At 34.1% G+C, this 22,739-nt stretch overlaps 1 protein-coding gene across 4 annotated transcripts in view; it reads left to right on the top strand.

Annotated features, from left to right (window-relative positions):
• The window catches only part of Tp63 (tumor protein p63), a 214,957-nt gene that overhangs the window by 85,723 nt on the left and 106,495 nt on the right, over positions 1–22,739 (top strand). For all 4 annotated transcript variants that reach the window (XM_076867161.2, XM_076867162.2, XM_076867163.2 and 1 more), the window contains exons 2-3: positions 2,591–2,719; positions 3,496–3,628. In XM_076867161.2, coding sequence (XP_076723276.1) covers positions 2,591–2,719; positions 3,496–3,628 — 262 coding nt within the window. The remainder of the gene's footprint in view (positions 1–2,590; positions 2,720–3,495; positions 3,629–22,739) is intronic.

Consider the following 22,739-nt stretch of genomic DNA (forward strand, 5'->3'; position numbering starts at 1 on the left):
CAAAAATTGAAAAAAAGAACATTTTCTTCATATCTTTGTATATCCCTCAAATCACTGAAATTTTTGTGCCATCATTAATAAACAGAAAGTACTAGTACCAATGTGGCTAATGGTCTTTTCATGTCAAATCTGTTTTTCAGGTCTTATCTTCTTAAATCCCTTAGTAGTGTTGATAACTTTATTACTGTTTTTGACCCTACACTTCTTAGTTAGCCAGGTCGTAGATTCTCCAAATAGGGTCCCTCCTCTCCTCATTGGATATTCTGCCTAGATCACTGTGTCCACCTTCATGGATTCATTTTCATCCTGTGATAAGGACTTCTGTTTCTAAACATCAGGACCATTCTTTTGCCTAAAGTTTAAGATTTATTAAACAGGCAAATTTACTTTTTATATATCTATAGGTACCTCAAACTTCACATGCAACTCAGCATCTCCTTCCTCTCCAAGCCAAATTTTCCAACTGTCTTCAGTGGAATAATCAGTCCCTCTGTTCAAACAAGCTGGAAACATGCTTGACTATTTCATTTCTCTCCAACAGTAAAAACCCATACTTATTTAACCCTTTTCACTAATGATTTAATTTGTCTTCAGCTTCTCCACCCATGCTGATTCTATGCTACTATTGTCTTAGTTCGATTGGTAAAACAACCTCCTAAATAACCCACTTTAACTTTGAACTATCATGCTATATAAATCATTCCTCCATAGATCTTCCACATGGATCAATGCAGAGCATATTCTAAATGTGTGTCCATCTCATGTATTAAATCCTTTAATAGCATGGGGGTAGATATGCTACCCTACATATGTGATAAAATTGTATAGAATGAAATTCACACCATACAATGAGTATAAGACTAAGAATTTCTAAATAAGATTGGTGGATTTTATCAATGTCATTATCATGTAGTGATATGTACGATAGTTTTACAAGATGCTGCCCTTGGGAAAACTGGCTAAATGATACAAGACACCTCTCTGTGTTTTTATTTATTATAACTACATGCAAATATACAGCTATCTCAAAAAGTTCATTTAAAAATCTTTCAATACAAGTATTGAATTATACAAACACTTTTTAAGATAGCATCTGTTCCTACGTTTCTCTGTTGCTCCATCCTGCAGCATTATCTGTTCCAAACTGTTGTATCTTACTAACATAGTCACTTGCCATTTTCTCACATTCACCAAACTATTTTCCATTTTAGTATTTTGTTTATGCTATTGCTACACAATGCCCACTCCATACCTTTGGTTCTTACCTGGGCTGGCTAGTTTCTCCTCATCATCTGTTAATTTCCTTGGTCCTGCAGATAAGGTTATATATTCAATTTTTATGTTTTCCCAGTACTGGCTATACTGTTAACCATTTTATCAGAGGCTTGTTTTCCTGCCTTATTTCTACACTGTGACTTCCCGGAGGTGTGAGACATTCCTGATTCACTTTTTATTTCTAATATCCATGATGCTCCCTGGAAAATAATAGGTGTTCTCTATGTATGTAATTTGAGCAGATGAATGTACTGTTTCAGGTAGCTTAGAAATCATTATTAATAAATCCAATATTATTATTATTATCTTCTCTTACTAGACCGTAACATATATTTGAAAATTTAAGATGATGATTAACTGTCTTAGGATACTATGACTCTTTATAATATGAGCAATAATGATTAAAAGCTTAGCTAATTTTGTCCTGGGGTAAAAATCAGTCCACTGATCATTACAGTTAATCACTACTAAGATGATTTGCACATAAATATTCAGATGTAAATATTCAGATTTGGAGACTGCGTTACCTGAGAAACCTGGTGTTTCACTTCAGATGTGTGGGGGTGAGAGTTTAAAAAAAAATACTTAAGTAAAAAAATGTGAAGATCCAGGAGCAAAATGAAGCAAACAAAAATGTTATTAATTTGCAAAGTGTACAATTGCTTGCTTATCCCTTAGTCTAACATAGAATTCTAAACTCCAATTTAGAAATGCCACCTACACACACACACACACACTCACACACATACACACATATCAAAGGAGCTAGTGATTAAAAATGAAAGTTTAGGTCCAGAAGTTTGAGTTTATTGTCCTTGAGTGTGATGCTAAGATTTTAGTTATGAGAGGGATGATTAACCTGAAGGTGAAGTTCACTGAGCTCTTTTCTATTTTCTGATTCTACTTCTTACCTGCTGGAGGCAGGATAAGCAGTTGAGACACTTATAAAATGGGTTTAATGATAGGTCAGATTTGCTGTCAAATTTAATGAGGGAATGTTTATTTTCTTTTTGAAATCTGCAGAACACAGATGTTGGATCGGGGAACGATAGCACATAATAACATTATTAATTAAGAAAGACGAATTTGATAAAAGGCTTGATTGTCTAGCATGGGAAGTCTGTCTGATTTTATAGCCAAATGGATCCACAGTGCTTCCTAAAGAAACATCATTATGCAACTTGAAAAAATGTACTATGTATACCTGTGTGATTTTTTAGACTTCCTTGATGTTTTGATACAATATGCTTTAATTTAAATATCCTGTATCATAAATGCAGAAATATAATCCTAGCTTCATTTTTGTCCTTTTAAGCTTTGTAGAAACCCCAGCGCATTTCTCTTGGAAAGAAAGTTATTACCGATCCACCATGTCCCAGAGCACACAGACAAGTGAATTCCTCAGTCCAGAGGTTTTCCAGCATATCTGGGATTTTCTGGAACAGTAAGTATCAAATAAGAAAGAGTACATTGTATTTGAACCATTAAATATAGGTAAATGTGGATAGTGCAAACATAACTCACTAGGGTGTGTTTCTAGAATTAGTAAAAAATTAATGTTGTCAGGAAAATTGCTTGCCTCCAATATTATCTCTGTGTTCAAACCCTGTGGTTGTTTGTTCAGTTTCCAATACCAAAAGATCATTATTATTCTAAAAAGAGAAATTTTTGGAAAATCTAAAAGGATTTCCTGAATCACCCCAAATCATTTCTTTCTGGTGCTCAAAATCTACTCCTTTGTCTTGAAGACTTACCCAATGTTACAAAGCAGTTATTGCCTGAAAAGGTAAAACGCCCAATTTTGTTGATCATTATTATCTTGCTATGAAAAATATTACTAGTTTTTTATTAAAAGTAGGTTTGAATAAGTGGAATAAAATAAGGAGGTAGTTGAGGAGAATATCAGAGCACTGAGGACATGCAGGATAGGGTATAAAATACTTTATCATTGATCCATCTCTTCTGTTCTTCATTCCATCCAGCAATTCTTTGAAGAGTGCAGGGGTCATGATTCCCATTTAACAAATAGGATTTAGATTTGAACTGCTTGAAATTATATATCTGGTAAAGGTTGAGCCAGGATTCAAACTCTCCTGACTCTCAGCAAGTAGTGAGCCTTGCAAACTTTGAAATAGAAAGCACTCATTCTTACCAGCCTCGTGATTATATTTTAGTCCCTTCCCATTGGCTAACACACATTTTTTCTTTCCATTATGTTAGGCCTATATGTTCAGTTCAGCCCATTGACTTGAACTTTGTGGATGAACCATCAGAAAATGGTGCAACAAACAAGATTGAGATTAGCATGGACTGTATCCGCATGCAAGACTCGGACCTCAGTGACCCCATGTGGGTGAGTGGCCTGGGTTTCCTCTTTAATCAGTAGACCATGCTATACTCAATTCTATAAATCCTGTTTTTTTTAAAGGTATCTAAAGAGGCAGGTGGATCTGAATATAACACTGGAAAGAACTAATCTATTCAGCCAAGGCATGATTAGTAGTAGTTTGTGGATTTGGGGTCTGCATAACTCTCTACAATGTGTGGGGAAGAGGTTGGAAAGAATCCTTTGTATATTTTATGAGTTGTTCCTAATGTCAATCCCAACTTAGAGCAGATGACACTACTCAAGATTTTCCAGATGGTAGAGACAGCATCTAGATCTAATTCGAGGGTACTTTCCACTATAGCAAACAACCCTTCTCATTGGACTTTTTTTTTTTTTGGTATTGGGTATTGAGTGATGAAAAAGGAGAAAGTCAATTCTAGGCATATACAAATATTTAATTACCTGGTAACAGAATAAGAAGAAAGACGATAACTGAGATAAAGATAGGCCTTTCCTGGATTTACAACTGAGTCACTCATAACCTTAGGCCTCAGTTTCTTGTTTATGAAATGGTTATCTTATATGTCACATAACTCCCAGACAAGGTAAGGAATATAATGGGTTAATGATAACAAAATAGTTTTCTGAGATGTGTAGGTGACTTAGATAAAAATTGACTGCATTTATGCAGTAGATAGTGCTAGTGGATTTTCTTCTCTTTTAAAAATCATTTATTTATAATATAAATCCTGCTCTTAAATTTCTATAAAAACAGGGGAAAGAGCTAGGAAAGAGCATGGGGTGTCCTAAAGTGCCTATTGACATAATTAATGATAATGTCTTAGAAAATGCCTGTATGTTTTTACTCAATATAAGCTTTTATTGGAATACAACTTTTTTTTGGCATTAAATGTACTTCTTAATATTGGGGAAAAAGTGAAGTGGGAAAAGGATAGAGGAAACAAACAAACATAGAAAGCAGTAACTCTGCAAATACAGTGGTATTTTGTTGCTAAATTGATGTAGGAAAAATACATTATGTCATTGGCCCTTTTCATTTCAATACAGATTTGTTCCCAGTTATCTTTGGACTACTGAACTTCTCAGATAATTCCAAGTGTTGGGTCATTCAAGGTCTTGGATGCATTATAAGTGAACATGAAGATGTGTAAACTCTTATTTGACTGACAGTAACTTCAAATTAGGACATTCCCAGTTCACATAAAATATTGCATTTTGATGAGTAGTACCTACTTTGGCAAAACTGTCTTTGTATTTTCTGTTGAGATTTTCCACTGTTACTGTTGGATTCATAGAAGTAGATAAAGACTTATAAGTTTAAAGTGAGGATCACAAGCTTTTAATGTTCTATTTCTATTATTATTATCTTTTTACATACTGAATCATGTGGTTTCTTAAAGTGCCATGCTGTTTTTAACTTCTTTGTATTCTTGGAAATGTTCTCCCTGAAAATACCATTTCCATTTTTTTCTCCTCTCCATCCAATTCTCATCTGTCCTTCATTGTCCTATTCGTCCTCCTTTTCTGTGAATCCCTTTCATATACATTCCAACCAGTCTGAATTGTTTATTTCTCTGTTTCTGAAGGTCAGGGGCCATATTTCATCATGCCTAGTGCTTGAGGTTACATAGTAGGTCCCTATAATAGGGGATTCACAAACAGCTGGAAAAAATGGAATAGGATGAAGGAAACAAAATAGGGCCCTTGGGGCAATGGTATGGAAAGGTCTATGAAATTAGAGCAAGAATGAACTTGACTGAAAAGAGGAGTTTGCCTATCTGTGGTGGCCCTGATTTTGTCTCCAAAAAACTGAGACATTTCTTCTATGTGAATCCTGGGTCTTCCCTTGACTTAGAACTCTTCCAGTATCTTCATATCGTATGTGTCTACATGTTACCATCACAGAGATGGGGCTAGATCATAATAGTCCTCAGCAGCAGAAGAAGTAAAAGGGTAGACTTGCTCAGGATACTATTAATTAGTTTTACCGTTTGTAAATTAAAAGCCACCTTTTTCCTTGTCATTCTAGCCTGTTGCTATAAAGGATGTGAGGATTTTTTCTTTCATTACTTAATAGCAGATTTTCACTTTTCTGTGTACAACCCATTTGCTAAATAGTTTCCAAAGTCTGCACATGAATTAATTTCCTCATCAGTATAATATTTTATTAAGTTGGGAATCTCAGCCAAGCATTCTCTTCCTATGCAAGAAATTCAGCCCTTGGACATGAAAAGACATGTCAGCTTATTAATGACAGAAATATTGAAATTGGGAAATTCATTCCCTTTTGTGTTGATTTTTCATTTAAACTTTACCTTAATAACTAGTCATGATGGAATCATAAATGTTTTATTCTGATTAACAAGGGAGAGTTGAAATGAATTACAGGGAATTGTCTTTGTGTTTTGTTCTATGTCACTGAAATTGTTTACTGTCCCCAAATTCTTGGGGACAGTAAACAAAGGGGTCTCAAACAATCCTATTTTAATCTATCTTTTCAAGACCTTGTTGGTTTTTGAGTCTGTCACCTAATAAATTACTTTATATCTCAGCTTTATATTATTTGTGAAATGTGTAAGCCTGCCTATCCTATCTTCAAAAGGTGAACAACTTGAAATGATTGGTACTGGCAACATTACTCTTAATTTTTGCATTTGTATATTTCCTGCACATGGAGGAAAACCCTTTAAAACGTGTTAGATTTTTCCCTAGGAAGTTGAGTGGTAATTATCTAACATGATCTATTTTTGCAAATTCTTGTTGCATGATTCCAGATAAATGTGAAGGGCCTTCACTTCTACATATTAACAGGTCAATAACCAGATATCTGGAAAGGCTTAGGCTGTAGCACCTAGCATAATACCCTGCCTCTTAAGTGACACAAAATTTACGGGATTTCAGTCATGCATACTGGTGTAACTACAGTAACTATTTAGCACCTAGTATATGCTGTGATGTTTATTATGTGGATGAAAAAAATCATAGTCTCTTACTTTACAAAGGCAGGAATGAAGCATTAAAGGCAAATGTGAATAACATTCCCTACAAAAGGTACTCAGATATATGTATATTTTAAAAAGATTCACTAAAAAGTAATGATTTAGTCTACCAGAGAAAGAATGGCAATAGTTTAAAGAGATGGTGATTTGTATTTAGACCTTGAAGTATGACTAAAATTGATCAAAACTGGGAAGGGGAAAAGTAGTCCAAATGTGGTAACTATTGTTATAAAAATATAATGTGAAGCTTGGAAGTTTTAAAAGATAAGACTGAAAAAAATCTGGCTAAAAAATTTATATATAAAATAATATAAATTTTAAAAATTACAATTAATGATAAAGGTTTAACAACCCTAATAAAATGAATGCTTAAAAATTAATGAGGAATTTGAATTCCCCCCATAGGCAACGGGTATAGGTAATTCACACATGATGAATATACAAATATTAAATGGCCATAATATTTCCAACTTCTCAACTAATAAAAATTGTATGGGTTGTATGGGTTGAAACAATGACATATTTATCATATCTCTCTGATCAACAAAGGTTTAAATCATAATAGTTAATTCTGGTGAGATTGCTGAAAAATAGTCTTTTCAATTCTTGGTGAGAGCATAAATTGATATATTGGAGGGTAATTTGCCCATTCTAATTTATTTAATTTTTCAGAAACTTCCCTTTGGCCATCAAGTTCCAGACATAGGTATTTATTCCATAAAACAACTAAGATTGAACACACACATGCTTATGTGCATGGACACAAATGAGCATGCCACACACACAGAGAAATGAAAGTTTTGCGCAGCACCATCTGTAGTAACTAAAATGATGTGACAGAATTCTGTAGATTCCAGAGCTTCAGACTTTGAAAGATAGGGAAAAAAACACGGTTCAAAGCAAGTGTCAATCCCACCGTTGAGAGATGATATTAGTAATGATTTATAGCCATTTTAATCCTAGAGATCCTATTCTTCATGTTCTACAGTGTGATTTCTGTATTTCTGTCTTTTCTTTCTTTCTTTCTTTTTTTAGATTGTGTAATGTTGATTTTATTTATTTATTTATTTTCACATTTGATGAAATTCACCAAACAGTCTGGGCATAAGAATCCTTTTTGGGGAGCTCAGTTTCCTTTTTTGTTGTTGTTTGTTTGGTACTGGAATGGAAAGTTCTATAAATGTCAATTGGATTCAGTTTATGCCATTGTGCAGTTTTTCTATATCCTTTCTTATTTTATGTCTATTCATTTTATTCGCTACTGAGAAAAGAGTGTTGAAGGTTTTGACTATAATTATGGATCTTCTCTTTCTTCTCTCAAGCCTTTTAGTTTTTTCTACATGTATATCCAAGCTTTGTCATTGGATATACCATGTTTAAGCTTATATCTTAATGATGAATTGACCCTGCTATTATTTCATAGTATTTTCATTTATTTATGATAATGTGCTTTTCTCCCAAATTGACTTTGTCTTTGTTAATACTAATAGAGCAAATCTTTCTTTTTATTTTTTTCATGAAAAATCTTGTCTCCATGTTTTTAATTTTAGTGTGCTTTTATCATTATAATTTAAAGGGTTTCTTTAAAAATATATATTTGAATCATTTTCATGTATTCTGGCAATCATTGTCTTTTAATTTTATGTATTCACATCATTTATATATAATGTAATTATCAATATTGGGCATTTTAGGACTATCATTTGTTTTTTATTAATCGCCTCTGTTATTCTTCTGTTTCCATTTATTCTGCCTTTTTAAATTACTTGATCTATGTTTAGTATTTAATTTTAATTTATCTACTCTATTTTTTGGGTATATCATTATTCATATTCTTAGTGATTACTCTAGTGATCTCAATACTCATACTTTTTTAATATTTATTATCAATATTCCATAATCTATTGAAAATTAATATCTTACCACATCAAATGAAATGTGGAAACCTTAGCATAATGTCATTTGCATCATTCTTTTCCCTTTGTATTATACCTGTCATTCATATTACATTTGCATACATTGAAAATCACACCAGCCACTGTTATAATTTTTACTTTCAACTGTTAAAGTAATGAACTCAAGTGAAGAATTATAGTCTATTTTAATGAGTAAGGTATTTATCAGTGCCATTGCTCTTTCCTTGTACTGGGCAGTACCAAGAAAAATATGCAGCCTCATTTATTCTTTTGCTTATCAAAGTGAAATTTTTCTTTCAAAGAAAATAATGCTATATTTTCTCAGCAGAACCATAAATCAAGCCAAAGCTCTCTTTTGCTGAAATTTGAAGTGATCCAAATTTTATTAACATCACCTCCAATATCTCTCTTCCTTCCCTCTATTATGATTTGAATGTGAGGTGTCCCCCAAAAGCTCATGTGTGAGGCGATGGAAAAAGTTTAGAGGAGAAATGATTGCGTTATGAAAGCCTTAACGCAATCAGTGAGTTAATCCCTTGATGAGATTAACTAAGAGGTAACTAAAGATGGGTAGGATATGGCTGGAGGAGGTGGGTCTCTGAAAGTATGCTTTGGGGTATGTGTTTTGTATCAGGTGAGTGGAATCTCTTTCTACTGTCTGATCATCATGTGAGCCACTTCCCTCTGCCACACTCTTCTGCCATAATATTCTGCCTTACCTTGAACCCTAAGGAGTGGAGCCATCTGTCTATGGATTGAGACCTCTGAAACCATGAGTCCCCAAATAAACTTTCCTCTTCCAACATTGTTCTGGCAGGACTTTAGTCACAGGAGCAAAAAAGAGCTGACTAAATCACCTTCCCTCCGTCTGCACGTATGTGTACATGTGCACACACACATAAATTCAGTCACATATAATTCAACTGAACCACACCTATAGATACATTCTAAGAGATACAGATCATAATAGTTATAATTCTTCACTTGATACATTGCAGCCTTCAAATATATATTAAGCAAATGCTCTAAAAACCTAAAGTATTTTTCAGTAATTCACTAAACGTTATTTTAACTTAACCACAGAAGCACAGGGGCTGATTCTGACCTTGCATCCTCTTAAAACTGATCAGAATGAAATCCTAGCACACTGGATTAACAAGAAGCTAGTTAGCCATACCATTGTGTGAGTCACTAAAACACCCTAAATCTCTTTCTCCACATGTCTACCCCTGGTTCCCCCACATATAATACATACAGTAGCCATTTTCTGTGATAAGTATCCTGGCTTCTGAGATATGCAGTGTTAGCCAGCTGTAAGTCTGACACCAATATCAAGAGCTCACCCTAAGGAGGGCATCTCTCTTTTCCTTTTCTTCCTACCATGGTCTCCATCAAGCTTCCAGACCTATACTTATACCACCAAGGTCACCCTCTCTTTGTTCCTTCTGTACCTTTTCTCATTCCTGTTCACATTCTCTATTTCTTCCTCATGATTCATGCCATACATTTCTGACAATCCAGGAAACCACTAGAATTCAGTGTAGGTAGAATTAATTAAACTTTTAAAATTTTTTATGAATACCTTACATTTAATATGAGGCTCATGGAATTTGTTGTTAGACACACTGGAGTAAGACACACTGGAATAAGACTCACAGTTTTAACTGAGAAACATTAATAATCTCTATGAACCTGTCTTTCCTCATTTCTACAGATCAATATAATATCTACCTTAGATATTATGAAATAATTTTGATTTTTTATTGATTTATTTTATTCAAAGTTCCTGGAATATAAATATGTAGTCAAGAAAAAAATGTTATTTTTGTTATAAGTTATCTGTTTGTGTTAATTCTATACAAATTCTTTTAAAAAGGTAATAGGTATTTTTTTAATGAAATACAGATTAACAAAGTTTTCTGATTATAAAAGCAGTACAATTAAAATGAACTTTCGAAGTATGTAAAGCATTTTCACTTCACTATATAAAAACAATTATGCACACTAGTTTTTCTCCAGAATTTTTCCTAAAAGAGATTTTACAAAACATAATTGGAATTATGTCTTATATAAATTTTGCAAATATGCTCCTTTTAATTAGCGTTATATGATAGACATCTTTTTCTCATTTACTAATCTTCAACTTTAATTTTAATGTGTTTTAAATTTTAAATGATCTACATAGATGTGTAAGAGAAGTATTTAAGTACAGAGCATTTGCTTACACTGGATACTTAAAGGTATAAATATTGGGTAAAATTGTATGGACACCAATCATACCAAATTTTTTTCCATAAGTTTTTTTGTCCTTCATTATTATTGTCTATTTACACTTCCACGAACTGTGCAACAATGTTCACAGACTTAACATCAGTTTTGGTTCTACAGTGTCTTTTTTAAAGAGGCAAATACTCCAGATGTGTGGTGCACACATGTAGTCCCAGTAGTGGGAGACCAGCCTCAGCAACTTAGCAAGTCCCTAAGCAACTTATGAGATCCTCTTTCGAGATGAAAAATAAAAAAGAGCTGGGAATGTTACTTAGTGGTAAAGCATCTTTGGTTCAATCCCCAGTACCAAAAACTTACTTCTAGGTTATTGGATAATTCAACTGGTCATTTGCTCATCAAGATAAAATTATCCCTTTAGACATACCTTTTACTGAAATTAAAGATGTGAGTAAAGAACTAGTATGGATAGTATTTTTGGTTGAAAATGGGTAAGACCTCTTGGCAATGGAACATCTAGTTGCAGAGTGAACAAACCTATCTGGGTTGGGAATATTATAAGAAAAGAGATGGTAAAAGGGACAAAGTGTATTTCCAAGCTTTCACCTCAAAGTAACCTTGAACATTGGAATGGGTATAACATTTTCTCCTTTTCCTCCTAGCATTTCTTAAACCTTGTTTTTGGCACCCTTACTCCTTGACTAGTATTGTTTAAACATAATTTGCCCTATGTAGGCTTTTTTATTTATTCTATGAATATAAATAGAACATACAAACAAGAAAACATTTTCCACATAGCAAAAGCCCTCTGCTTTTTTGTGAAATGGAATTGTAATTACCTATGCCCCTTATGAGATAGCTCACTGTTTAGACTAAGTTCAGTGTCTCCTTAAGAGCAGACTTTTTCTGTTCTGTTCTTTGTATAGCATAGCCAATAGAAAAGCATCACTTTGTTCAAGAGTGCCAACTCAGGGACTTTACCTTAAACACAGGTATGCATTTCAAACCTTGAACAAACAGACTGCTTAATAAAATAAGGGAAAGGGTTTTCTTTTTTTTCTTTTCTCTAGAAATTCACAAATAGGACTTGACAGGTGACAGCTCTTCCCGTACAAAAGGGGCTGTTTGCTTTTTGCTTTGGTGTTTGGGTAAACTGTAGCACACACTGGCAGAGAATTTATTGCCTAGGGGAAGGTGTTTGCAGTCGCTGTGTTTAATCTGAAAAGCAACCCCTTTCCTTCTGTCCCCTCCCTCTCTTTTTGAGGAGGGAGAATTGGAAATGATAGCCTCAGGGAAATAGTTCCCCTAACACCTGTCTCTAGTGTAACCACAGCAATGTTACTTAAGACACTGGGCTCAGTGCGTATGCATCCAGATTGACAAAGTTGAAGAGGGCAGATAAACAGAAAGGGATTTCAGCAGAAGCACAGGGGCTGATTCTGACCTTGCATCCTCTTAAAAACTGATCAGAATGAAATCCTAGCACACTGGATTAAAAAGAATACGATTTGTTTGAAGTAGTACTACTCCTATTAGTCACCTGTTCTTTCCTTCAGCAAGGAAATGTAGTTTCAATCTACAAAACTTGGAAAACTCTACAATTTTATATTTAAGAACTCCATACCTGTTCTAGTTCTAGCCCAGCCTTTCTTTAAAGTCAGGAAAATCAAGATTACTGGTGAGTTTTCCAACACTTCTGATAAAATTTGTAAGAAACCCAGAGTTAAACCCAATTCTCTGGTTTTTCTAGACTTGTATTCTATAGGTAGATGTCAGACTGCCTATGTTCAAATCCAAACCTAACATTCACTATTTTGCTGATGTTGGAAAAATGACAAGATATTTCTGAGCCTTGGTTTCCTCATCTGCAAAATAAAAATGATGATGCTGGTTACATCCTGTGTAAGAGTTATTTGAGAATTGAGATAAGGCTGGTAAAGCAGCACAATATCTTACATGAGGCCAAGTCCTCAGTGGTAATGATTGCTGTCCCTTTAGAATATGAATATTTAGGAATAGTGAATTATTAGTTTTAAGTATATATGAATAAAAATGAAAATTTTATAGATTTTCATTTGGAGTTTTATAAATAATAAATTACTATTTGAAGATGTGTTGGCATGCGATAAAATAGAACTCTGCCATCCTTTCCCATTTGAAACTAGATGAAGTTGAGTTTTCTTCAAACTGCAATCAGTTTTGAAGTAGACATACTTCTTTTGAAAATCAGTATAATCTTGTGTTTGTTCAAATCTCATAGAACTCATAAAAACTTATAGGTAATTATGATGTTGATGATGATGTTATTTGGTTATTGTTGATATCATAACGTAAGGAAGTATATATATATATATATTTTCTGATTAAGATCACAAGCTTTGGAATTGGATGGGCCTATATACCTGGCTTTAAATCTTAGCACAATAATGGAAGCAAAGTTGCATAGACCTCTACCCAGTTTAATTCAGAGGTTATCAAAATGTGGCCTCAGAACCAGCCGCAGTAACATTTATTATCCTCTTGGGTACTATTTTAGATCTGGAATCATAAACTGGAGAAAGAGTAGAGCAGCAGTCTTTTTGCAAGCCCTCCAGGTTATTATGGTATTGTAGAATCACTAAGACAATCATTATTTAGTGCCAATTTTTATAGGTAAGACAATCAGGCTTTGAGAAGTAAGTAGGCCAAGGACATGCAGCTGTGATGACAAAAAAGAAACTTTTGGTCAGTTTCTACTTTAAATATTTCTACCTGTAACTCATTTAAAAACATGTGCAAGGACTCACTGGGTTATGCCACTTAGACAATAAATAAGTAAAGCTAGGTAACAGGCGCCTGTAGTTCCAACTACTCAGGAGACTGAGGAGGAGAAAACCTTAAGCCCAGGAGTTCATGACCAGCCTAGGCCATATAATAAGACCCTTGTCTTGAAAGGAAAAAAAAAAAAAAGAAAGAAAATTAAAAGGTAAATACAATTAGGAGAAATATTTATATGTGTTTATTAAGTGTTTGAAGTATTTGGCTATACATGTCTTTGTAATCAAGTTTTGATATTTTTAGTGTGGTGCTGGATAGCGATTGAACCCAGGTCTTGAACCTGTTAGGCAGGTACTCTACTGCTGAGCCTGCAGAATAGTAAATGAATTTTTATAATTTCATTTTCTTAATTGTAGATATCTACATAAAAATAAAAAAAATCTCTCCCCTGGTTAAAAAAAAAAAAAAGAAGCTAACATGTCAAGCTTATGTTCTTGTTAATTCAATAAGCATTTACTGAATACAAAGTTCAAGACCTTCTGGAAGGGGATGTAAGGCTTAAATAAAAGAGCAGAGTCTATCTCTGTCTATAACTTCCAGTTGGTGGCTGTGGCACAGATATGAAGTTAATGGGCTTAATGATAAATTATTCAAGTGATTGTACCCAGGAAAATATCTAATGCTTAAATATTGAAGGATGAATAAAAAAGACAAGAATTGAGCACCCATCATTGATCAATAGATCACAGTTTGATCATGTACAACAACTGTTTAAGTGCCTAAATTTGGGGACAGTATTAATGTTAAATTTTATATGAATTATACTCAATACTCAGCTCAATGGCCCTGCATGCAGCTAGCATTTGATGCTTGCTATACTTTAGATGATATGGGAAATGAACAAGTGATCAGAGATAAAGTTCTGCTATTCTGCTTCTAAACACCCCCCTAGTTTATAATGGGACAGGAGGTTATACAAACAACTCTTATCATGATAGAAAATACTAAGCATCAGATGAAAATATAAGTGTAATCTTTAGCAGGATGATCATTTCTATTTGAAAATACAGGAAATAATTTGGTCATTTGAAAAAGAATGAACAAGGGGTTCTTTTAGGGAGAGCAAATCATTTAAGACTGTAGGAAAAACTAAGGGTAAGAGAATAAGAAATAGTAATTCTTAGAAAGAATTGAAAAATATTTTACTCCTTTAGAGTAATTTAAAGTTTCCTGGAGACACAGAACATATAATGTAGGCTATCAGTTTGAGGCCCCACCCAATATATAGACACAAATAAGTTCAATTGTGTAAGGGAGTGAGTATTGGCTTGGGTTGGCTTGAACTCTATAAGCATGACAAAGAGTGTGGACATAGACAAAGTTCAGTTGGGTATCAGTCTAAGGAAAATGGTAATATCTTCCAACCTGGTATTCTTGCTGAGCTAATCATCAGCAATTAGAAGATATGTGGATAGAGGTGGGAGGAGCTTGTATGTGCATTTGATCTGACTCTGCTCTCTCTCATGCTTTCCTATGAAGAGAAGTGGGTGTTCTGGGATTAGGGTTAAGTCCCTCTGGCTGACTGTTCTTTTCAGACAAGGCCCTATTGTCTATTTTTTCTTCCCTGACATTTGTCTAGAATAGACATGTGTTATTTCCTAGAGAAGGAGTCAAAGTGGTGTTCAATCTCATGAAGATACAGGTGTGTATCTCATTAGGTAGGAAACAATAACCATACTGGTAAAATGCTAAGATAGAGATATAAAACAAGGCTGATGAAACCAGCAGCTATGATATTATTCCTGATTGGAAGGATTATAGAAGTCATCCCCAGGTTAAAATAAATTATTTAAAAACATGCACATGTACACAAATATCACACTTTTCCTCTGTGCAGCATGCATCTCTCATTGGGAAGGACGTTGAAGATGTTGCCTTGGTTCTGCACCTTACTGGTAGACATGGAGTGCCCATCAGAAATGTCTTGTCTGCAGTGATGTGAGATTAATTCTTTTCTGTCTTTTAAAACTTTCTTTGGGTTTGGGAAAGACCTTTAATTCACTTACAGATAACAAAAGCACTCATTTCCTTGCATTTATTTACCATCCTCCCAAGAGGGTGGGAGCTCTTGACAGATATTATTTAAGTCATTTTTTTGGCACATCTTCTTAAAGAGGTGGAAAAAGAGCAAGTGTTTCAACCTTTGAATTTTGTACTCATTTGAATTTTGTACTCTGTAGTACAGAATAATGGAACAGAAACTAAATTAAAACTAAAACCCATATGACTCATCTGGGAATCGAGAATACTTTGTTCTAGTGAATGCTGCTACCTGCTTTCCTTCAAATTAAGACTAGATGGCCTTACAACATGTGGTTTTTAAAAGTGGACCTCTCTTTTAAAGGTCTGGGTGGAATATCGAACCATTTTTCACTAGATAGAGCTTTACTGGTGCATTATAGATTTAGTGATGTTGTCTATGCTAGATGAAAGGAATCAGTATAAACCATCTCTGCTACTGCATTAAATAGATGTAATCAATTTCCAATTTAACTAAGAAGTTTTATTTGCTTTTCAACAGTAAGCCTATTTAGCAAAAGAAACAAATTGTCTATTTGGAACTGACCTGATAGAAAAATAAAAAGTAAAGATATGGAGGGGGTAAAAAATCTTTCTGGAAACAAATATCCCAGTAGGTTATCTCCTTCTCTTGAAATTCAAGGATTAACACATCATGTATGAGATCAAGCTCTTTGGTGATCCTTTGGCCTGGGAAAGAAACATTTTTCACTTTGGATCTTTTTTTCTCTCTTTCTCTCTTTCCTTTCAGTTTGGATCTTTATATTTTATACTGTCCCTGTGTTTTTAAAGGTACTCAAACTTTATCAGTTGCAAAGTGTCATAAAGTATAGTGAGGGAGCACTGGCCTAGGACTCGGGAGTCCTGACTTCCAGGCTCCACACTGCTGTCCCCAGAAGGTTTTCTACTGATAGACGTGTACTTTCTCCCTCTGGTCTTTTTCTTTATGGTAAAAGCAGAGAGTTGGGGTAGGTGAAGACTCAGTTCTCTCCTACTCTGTAATGATCAATTGTTGATCCCATCTTACTAGAACTCCTCCTATGTTTCAGTGGCAATGACTGGTACCTAGTACATCTAAACACATTGCCAAGGATTATGAGTAATGTAATCCCAGCGATTTGGGAGACTGAAGTAGGAGGGTCACAGTTTGAGGCCAGCATCAGCAATTTAGTGAGTACCTAACTAACCTAGCAAGACCATTGTCTCAAAAAAAAAAAAAAAAAAAAAAAAAAATTAAAAGGTTTGGGGATGTAGCTCTGTGGTAAAGCACCCCTGAGTTCAATTCTCAATCCAAAAAAAAAAAAAAAAAAAATGGACATGTAAACCAGTGTAACCTGTATGAAACATTGTAAAACAAAACCTTTTCTAAGTAAGACCTGTGAGGCATGGAACCTAAAGAGTCGGTGACTGTGTTGCTCTTTTCTTCTTATCCTTGGGGTGGGAGTGAGGAAGAGTATTGCAAAAACTTAAATACAAAAGCAACATTTTTATATCTGAGAAAATGAACCTTCCTCATCTGTGCCTTTTGTGGAGGTAGGGTGGGTGGCAAAGGATTACCCCAGTGAAGATTAGTCACAGCCTTGAATAGTGTCTGGGGCTAGTGAAAGGAGAAGTAACCAACTCCTTCGGTTGCTCTCCCAACCTGCTGCCTCCATCTACCTGGCAAGCCCCAGGCACTGTTCCTTCCAAACAACTACTCGCCTAACCAGTTCAATGGAATGTCTTGCTACAGACGGTCTCCTCATTCAGAGTTCTGAAAATGAACCTCCCTAAAAGCATAAATCATGTTTAAAAAAAAAAGTGGTAAATGTTGCACACTAAAATTTCTTCTTTGACTTAAAACAAAAATGCCCAAACCTACTTACCACTTTGAAACAACAAAAACAAAAGCAAAAGCAATTAGGACATCAGATGCCTTGTTTCTTTTACAGAGAAAACTTTTTATCTGGGTTGCATTTGTTCTCTGGGTTAAGAGGGATTAAAATCTCTTTTTGTAATCTTTTCTCCTCTTGCACACCTCTTTCAATCTTTCTCCTTGAAGCCTAGGGTGATTTTATGAAAATATTAAGTATATGTTTTCTTTGCTGGTGTCTTTAGATGAATAAATTATAAAATGTGAACCAAAAGATATAAATTGCAGATGGACACAAATCTTGCCACATCAAGTTTTGCATATAAAATCATTCTTAATCTGTGCTGATAAATTTAATGATTATGAAGTATATGCTTCAAAATTTATCTTCACTGTATAATAGCATCTTGGGCAATAACTGAGGTGTCAGCGAATTTTTCTTCTCTTTTTCTAAGCCAGTTGTTCATCCAGTCCAACCAAAAAAAAAAAAAAAAAGAAAACAATTGAGTAGTAATGACTCATATTATATTTTCTTATTCTGGTTATGTGTAGTTGCTAACTAAATAGGGATAGTTTGTGATTTAAATTCAGTGAAGAAAAAATCTCAATTTGTACAGTACAAATGGGAACAATTCATTGTTGAATTTCTTTCTCTGCTTAATATCTGAATGGCAATGGATGAAATCTTATTCAATAATTTTCTTTTTGGAAAAATTCTCAGCATCTTTTAAATCAATGTGAAGTTGGGTTTTCATTTCTAGCTCCTCTCCTAACAGTGTCAAAAAATCAACCATATTCAACTATGAAGTAGTTCAGTTAAATATTAGCTAATGTTTGGAAAACTATTAGCATCAATGCTTACTATAGATATACTTGGAGACAATAAATTGTTTGCCAGGCAATAGAAACAAACCGACATCTCATAACTGAATTACACCTGGAGAGGATATTCAGATTCAAATATTCTTAGGAGCAGATTGTTGTATAGAAAAGGAGCTTTAAAAGTTTTAGGACCTAGATTCTGGTCATGAATTCTATATCATTTAATTGTGTGACCTGATATATACGATAAACCTTTCCAGTTTAGTTTTATCAGTTATAAAATAATCAATATAATAAATATTCAAATCTAGATGAGAGGGTTTTTTTTAGAATAACCCATAAATGTGAAAATCCATACACTATTCCAATGCATAAAACAAAATCAAGTAGTATTGTATTATCAGAGAATCATTTTAAAGACTAAATACTTTAGGCTCTGTTGAAATACCTGAGTGTAGAAGTAACTATTCCTTTCTCACTTTATATTTTATTCTTTTGTTAAAATGGGATTAATACAATTATTGTGAAAACTAAATGAAATAATCAATATAAAGAGCTTATCAATGCTGTGGAGGGAGGTGTGCACCTGTAGTTCTAGCTACTTGAGAGGCTGGGGCAGGAGGATCCCTGGAACCCAGGATTTTGAAGTCAGCCTGGCAACAAGAGTGAGAGCCAGTCTCAAAAAAAAAAAAAAAAAAAAAGACAGGAGAGAAATGAAATGACATCACAATAGCAAGCATAACCACTATTGCCTTTTATTTCAGATTTACTTTTTCTTTGGTCAGTCACTGAACACAATAGGTGGTTTTAAGTAAACACAATTTAAGGAGTAGTTCTGTATAGATGTGAAAATGTTTTACAAGCCTCAAATTCCAATTCCCCTTTATTTTGGTAGCAGTGTTATTTCTATCATTGAGAAACAACAAAAGAAATTCTTTTAAAATATCTTGAATCACAAATGTAAATCTTGGCAAACTGCTTTTTAAAAATTTATTTGCAATTTGTGGAGGGATAATCATTGAAAACTACTCCAAAATTGTGAATGGCAAATAGTAAAAAATGATTTTAAAGTCAAACAGTTATCCAACAATTGTTTTCTCCTTCTTTATCATAAGCAATTCTGACTAAAACATCCAAAAATTAGCATACGCACTAAAACTACTTCTGATGTAATGTCACCCACTGTGCATGAGGGTTGACTTGTTATTGAATCCATTTGACTTAACATTAGGTTGTAGCAAGAGCATATTGTTTGTCAGGGGCATATGGATGTCATAGTGAAACTATGTGTACAGGTTTCAATGCATGTAACAAACACAAATCAACGTATGGATGAAAAAAAATACTGTTTCATTCTAAGGTCAGCACAAAAGCAAGTCAGTGTGGCTGCAGAAGACTTCTTCACTTACTAGTGGTGTAATATCAGGCAAACCATTGCATCTCCTTATGTTTCTTCTTCCTCACTCACAGGCTGATGTACTGAATCAGAATGTGTATGTAAAGTGCTAAGAACCATGCCTTGCCTTAAGAAGTACTTAACTAATATACATTATTTGTTATTCCCGTCCTTGATTGCATTTATGCAAATATGTAGTTCTTTTTTTGTAAAAGGGGTTGAACCTAGGGGAGCTTAACCACTAAGCCACATCCCCAGCCCTTTTTTATTTTTTTAAATTTTGAGACAGAGTCTCATTAAGTTGCTTGGGGATTCACAAAGTTGCTGAGGCTGGATTTGAACTTGTGATTAAGCTACTGGGATTTCAGGCATGCACCACTGCACTCAGTGCAAATATGTAGTTCTAAAAATATTTAACATGAAGGGCATTAATAAGTTCTGTCTTCCAAGACTTTGATTCCATCTAATGAACAAGCTGAATAACACAGTAGAAATTTAATCTGGGTCAAAATGAAAGTCAAATTTTTTTCCTATAATAATAGTACTGCAGATTTTCTTATTTATACACATTTTTGTTTTGATTTATAACTGAGAAGTCAGCCTCACCATCTGTTTGGATCAGAAATTATGTTTGTGGTGTATGGCGGTGTTGACTGGTCTTTACTTGGTATTCTTCTCTTTAGGTGATGTTTATTTCAAGCGATAATTTGCTCATAATTTATCTAATATATAGCATTAATATTGTCTCTGATTAAGAATATGATTATAATAAATATACTATATAAGATTTAAGTACCCTAAAAGAGTGCATCAAAAGATGAATAAAACTTTAAATGCCTATATACCTTTATGCTTTCAAACATGTTTGCAAGAGTCCAGCTTGGGCAATTGTGTTTCTTTGGCTTCTCCTGTCACTAAGCTTATTAGGCACACACACACAAAAAAAGTATTCTTACTTTAATGAGAATTTTTCTATATTAGAATCATCTTACCCAATTTGATCACTTACTTTATACACTGACTGTGGCTGAAGGCATATTTTAAAGGATGAAAATTTGTCACCATTGATTATATTCCAATAATGAGTCACAGATTGATTCATAAGTTCCAACAGATTGTTCCCCAGGCTCACAGCTCCGTCAAAGCAAAAATCATATTTTTCTTTTCAATTAAACACATTACAAAGCTTGGCACCCATTAGTGCTCAGCAAATGTTTGTGGAATGGTGTGGGGGTTAGTAGACTCATCTCTTTAAATTTACTAACTCCTTCGGGAAAGTGGTGTAATTTGCCTGTCCTGTTTTTACTTTTTTGGTGCTGGGGGTTGAACCCATGGGGACTTGCACATGGTGAGCATGTGCTGTACCATTAAACTCTACCCTCATCCTCTCTACAACATCTTGATGTAAGTTTTGAAAACTCAACAATCCTTACAGTGTTTCCTTGTCTTTCTTGTTGGATTTTATGCCTTTCCCATGTGCTATCTCTTGCTTTTCTGTTTATCTGGTACGTGTAAATATTAATTTAAAATGCTTCTTTGACATCTATTAAGCAATTTTTAATAGAATCAAGCAGCAGAAGTTGAGCATTTGGGGACTTATCAAAAAGTATTGTGCCCAAAAGGCTGTTCTTTTTTTTTTTTTTTTTTTTTTTTTTTTTTAAAGAACATTTTTCTCTGATTTTATGCAAATTCAAAGACCGATCCAAGTCATCCCTGCAGATTGCTGGGACAAAATGTTTAATGTTGCAAGTTTTTTCTTGAAATTAATGAGTCACTTCCACTGTATAATCATGTAATATGTCAAAGATTTTCCATTGAATGAACCAAAGCTAATTGCAGTAAGGGTTTTAAAAATGATGCCTATTCATCAAAAACAAACAAATATTTTATGTTTGCATTACTCTCTGCCATTTAGTAAGTTATTTCACCTCTATTATCACCCTTGATCTTCACAACAACATACAATGTATGTCCAACACTATTCCAAGGGCATTAATTCTTTGGATTTGGGGTTTAATTAAATGTTATTAAAAGCCACTTAACTTCATTAATGTCAAGTTAGTTTGTATGACAAAGTAAAAAGCATCCATCATATTTTACACTAATGTTAAACAAATGAAAATATGGTTCTTGTTCAAGACCTCCAAGTTAAAAAGGTTAGGATCTCACATATAATGTGTTCTCCAACTTTGTCACATTAGTTTACCTGGGGATAAAATAATGGGAAAAAAAAAAGGCAAATTGAGGGAGAAAGGTATTTTGTGCATTAGTTGTCTAGTTAGCTTTGAAGATATCTTCACTTTCTTTAATTACTGTTGATTGCCTTCTCATCAGTAATGTTACAAATGCGTTTGTAAACCTCCCTAGTTGAATAGCTGTGCATATTTGGTAGTAGCAGTACCAAAATATGATTGAATGAAGCTGTGTTTGGGTGATTAGTTGATCTTCTGAGAGTGAGGCCCTGGCTCCTCTCATTTGGCAGAAGTCTGGACAGTTTCTGTTAAGGTTGATCAATAATCACTTCACATCAAAATTCAGCAGATTTCTTGATTGATGTATTTCCTTTTAGAAGGTGTTGGAACTTTCTATGTATAAACCCTGATTCATATGTCTATGACCAGCCTAATGGGTTTAGCATGAATATTAGCCTCAGTAGGATTTGATAGCATATCAGAAAACTTGTTTCTTGAATATGGCAAAGTGATAAGTTGTGCTATTATTTACATGGCTAATTGTGAGGCTTGGATACATTCCTTTGATGTAGTAAGAGCACTTAATGAAGACAGTTAAATAAACAAATCATTATAGTAAGTTTAGGAGTTCATACAGACGTTTTGCTAATTTGCTTATTGTCCCTGGCCCAAACCTTCATGTGTATTTTCCCATACAAACCTATTTTGAATTTAATGGAAAGCTAGCTTGTTTTTCTTCATAACCTAATGCTCCACTCACTCATTTAGATTGTCAGTGCTGGAGAACTGATTTAATGATCATCAAGTAGCCAGTTTTGTTGTTGTTTGTTTGTTTGTTTGTTTTGTTTTTTAACCCATGAGGAAACTAAAGCACA

This window comes from Callospermophilus lateralis, chromosome 10 (assembly GCF_048772815.1).
Source record: "Callospermophilus lateralis isolate mCalLat2 chromosome 10, mCalLat2.hap1, whole genome shotgun sequence".
In the NCBI taxonomy this organism is placed as follows: Eukaryota; Metazoa; Chordata; class Mammalia; order Rodentia; family Sciuridae; genus Callospermophilus; species Callospermophilus lateralis.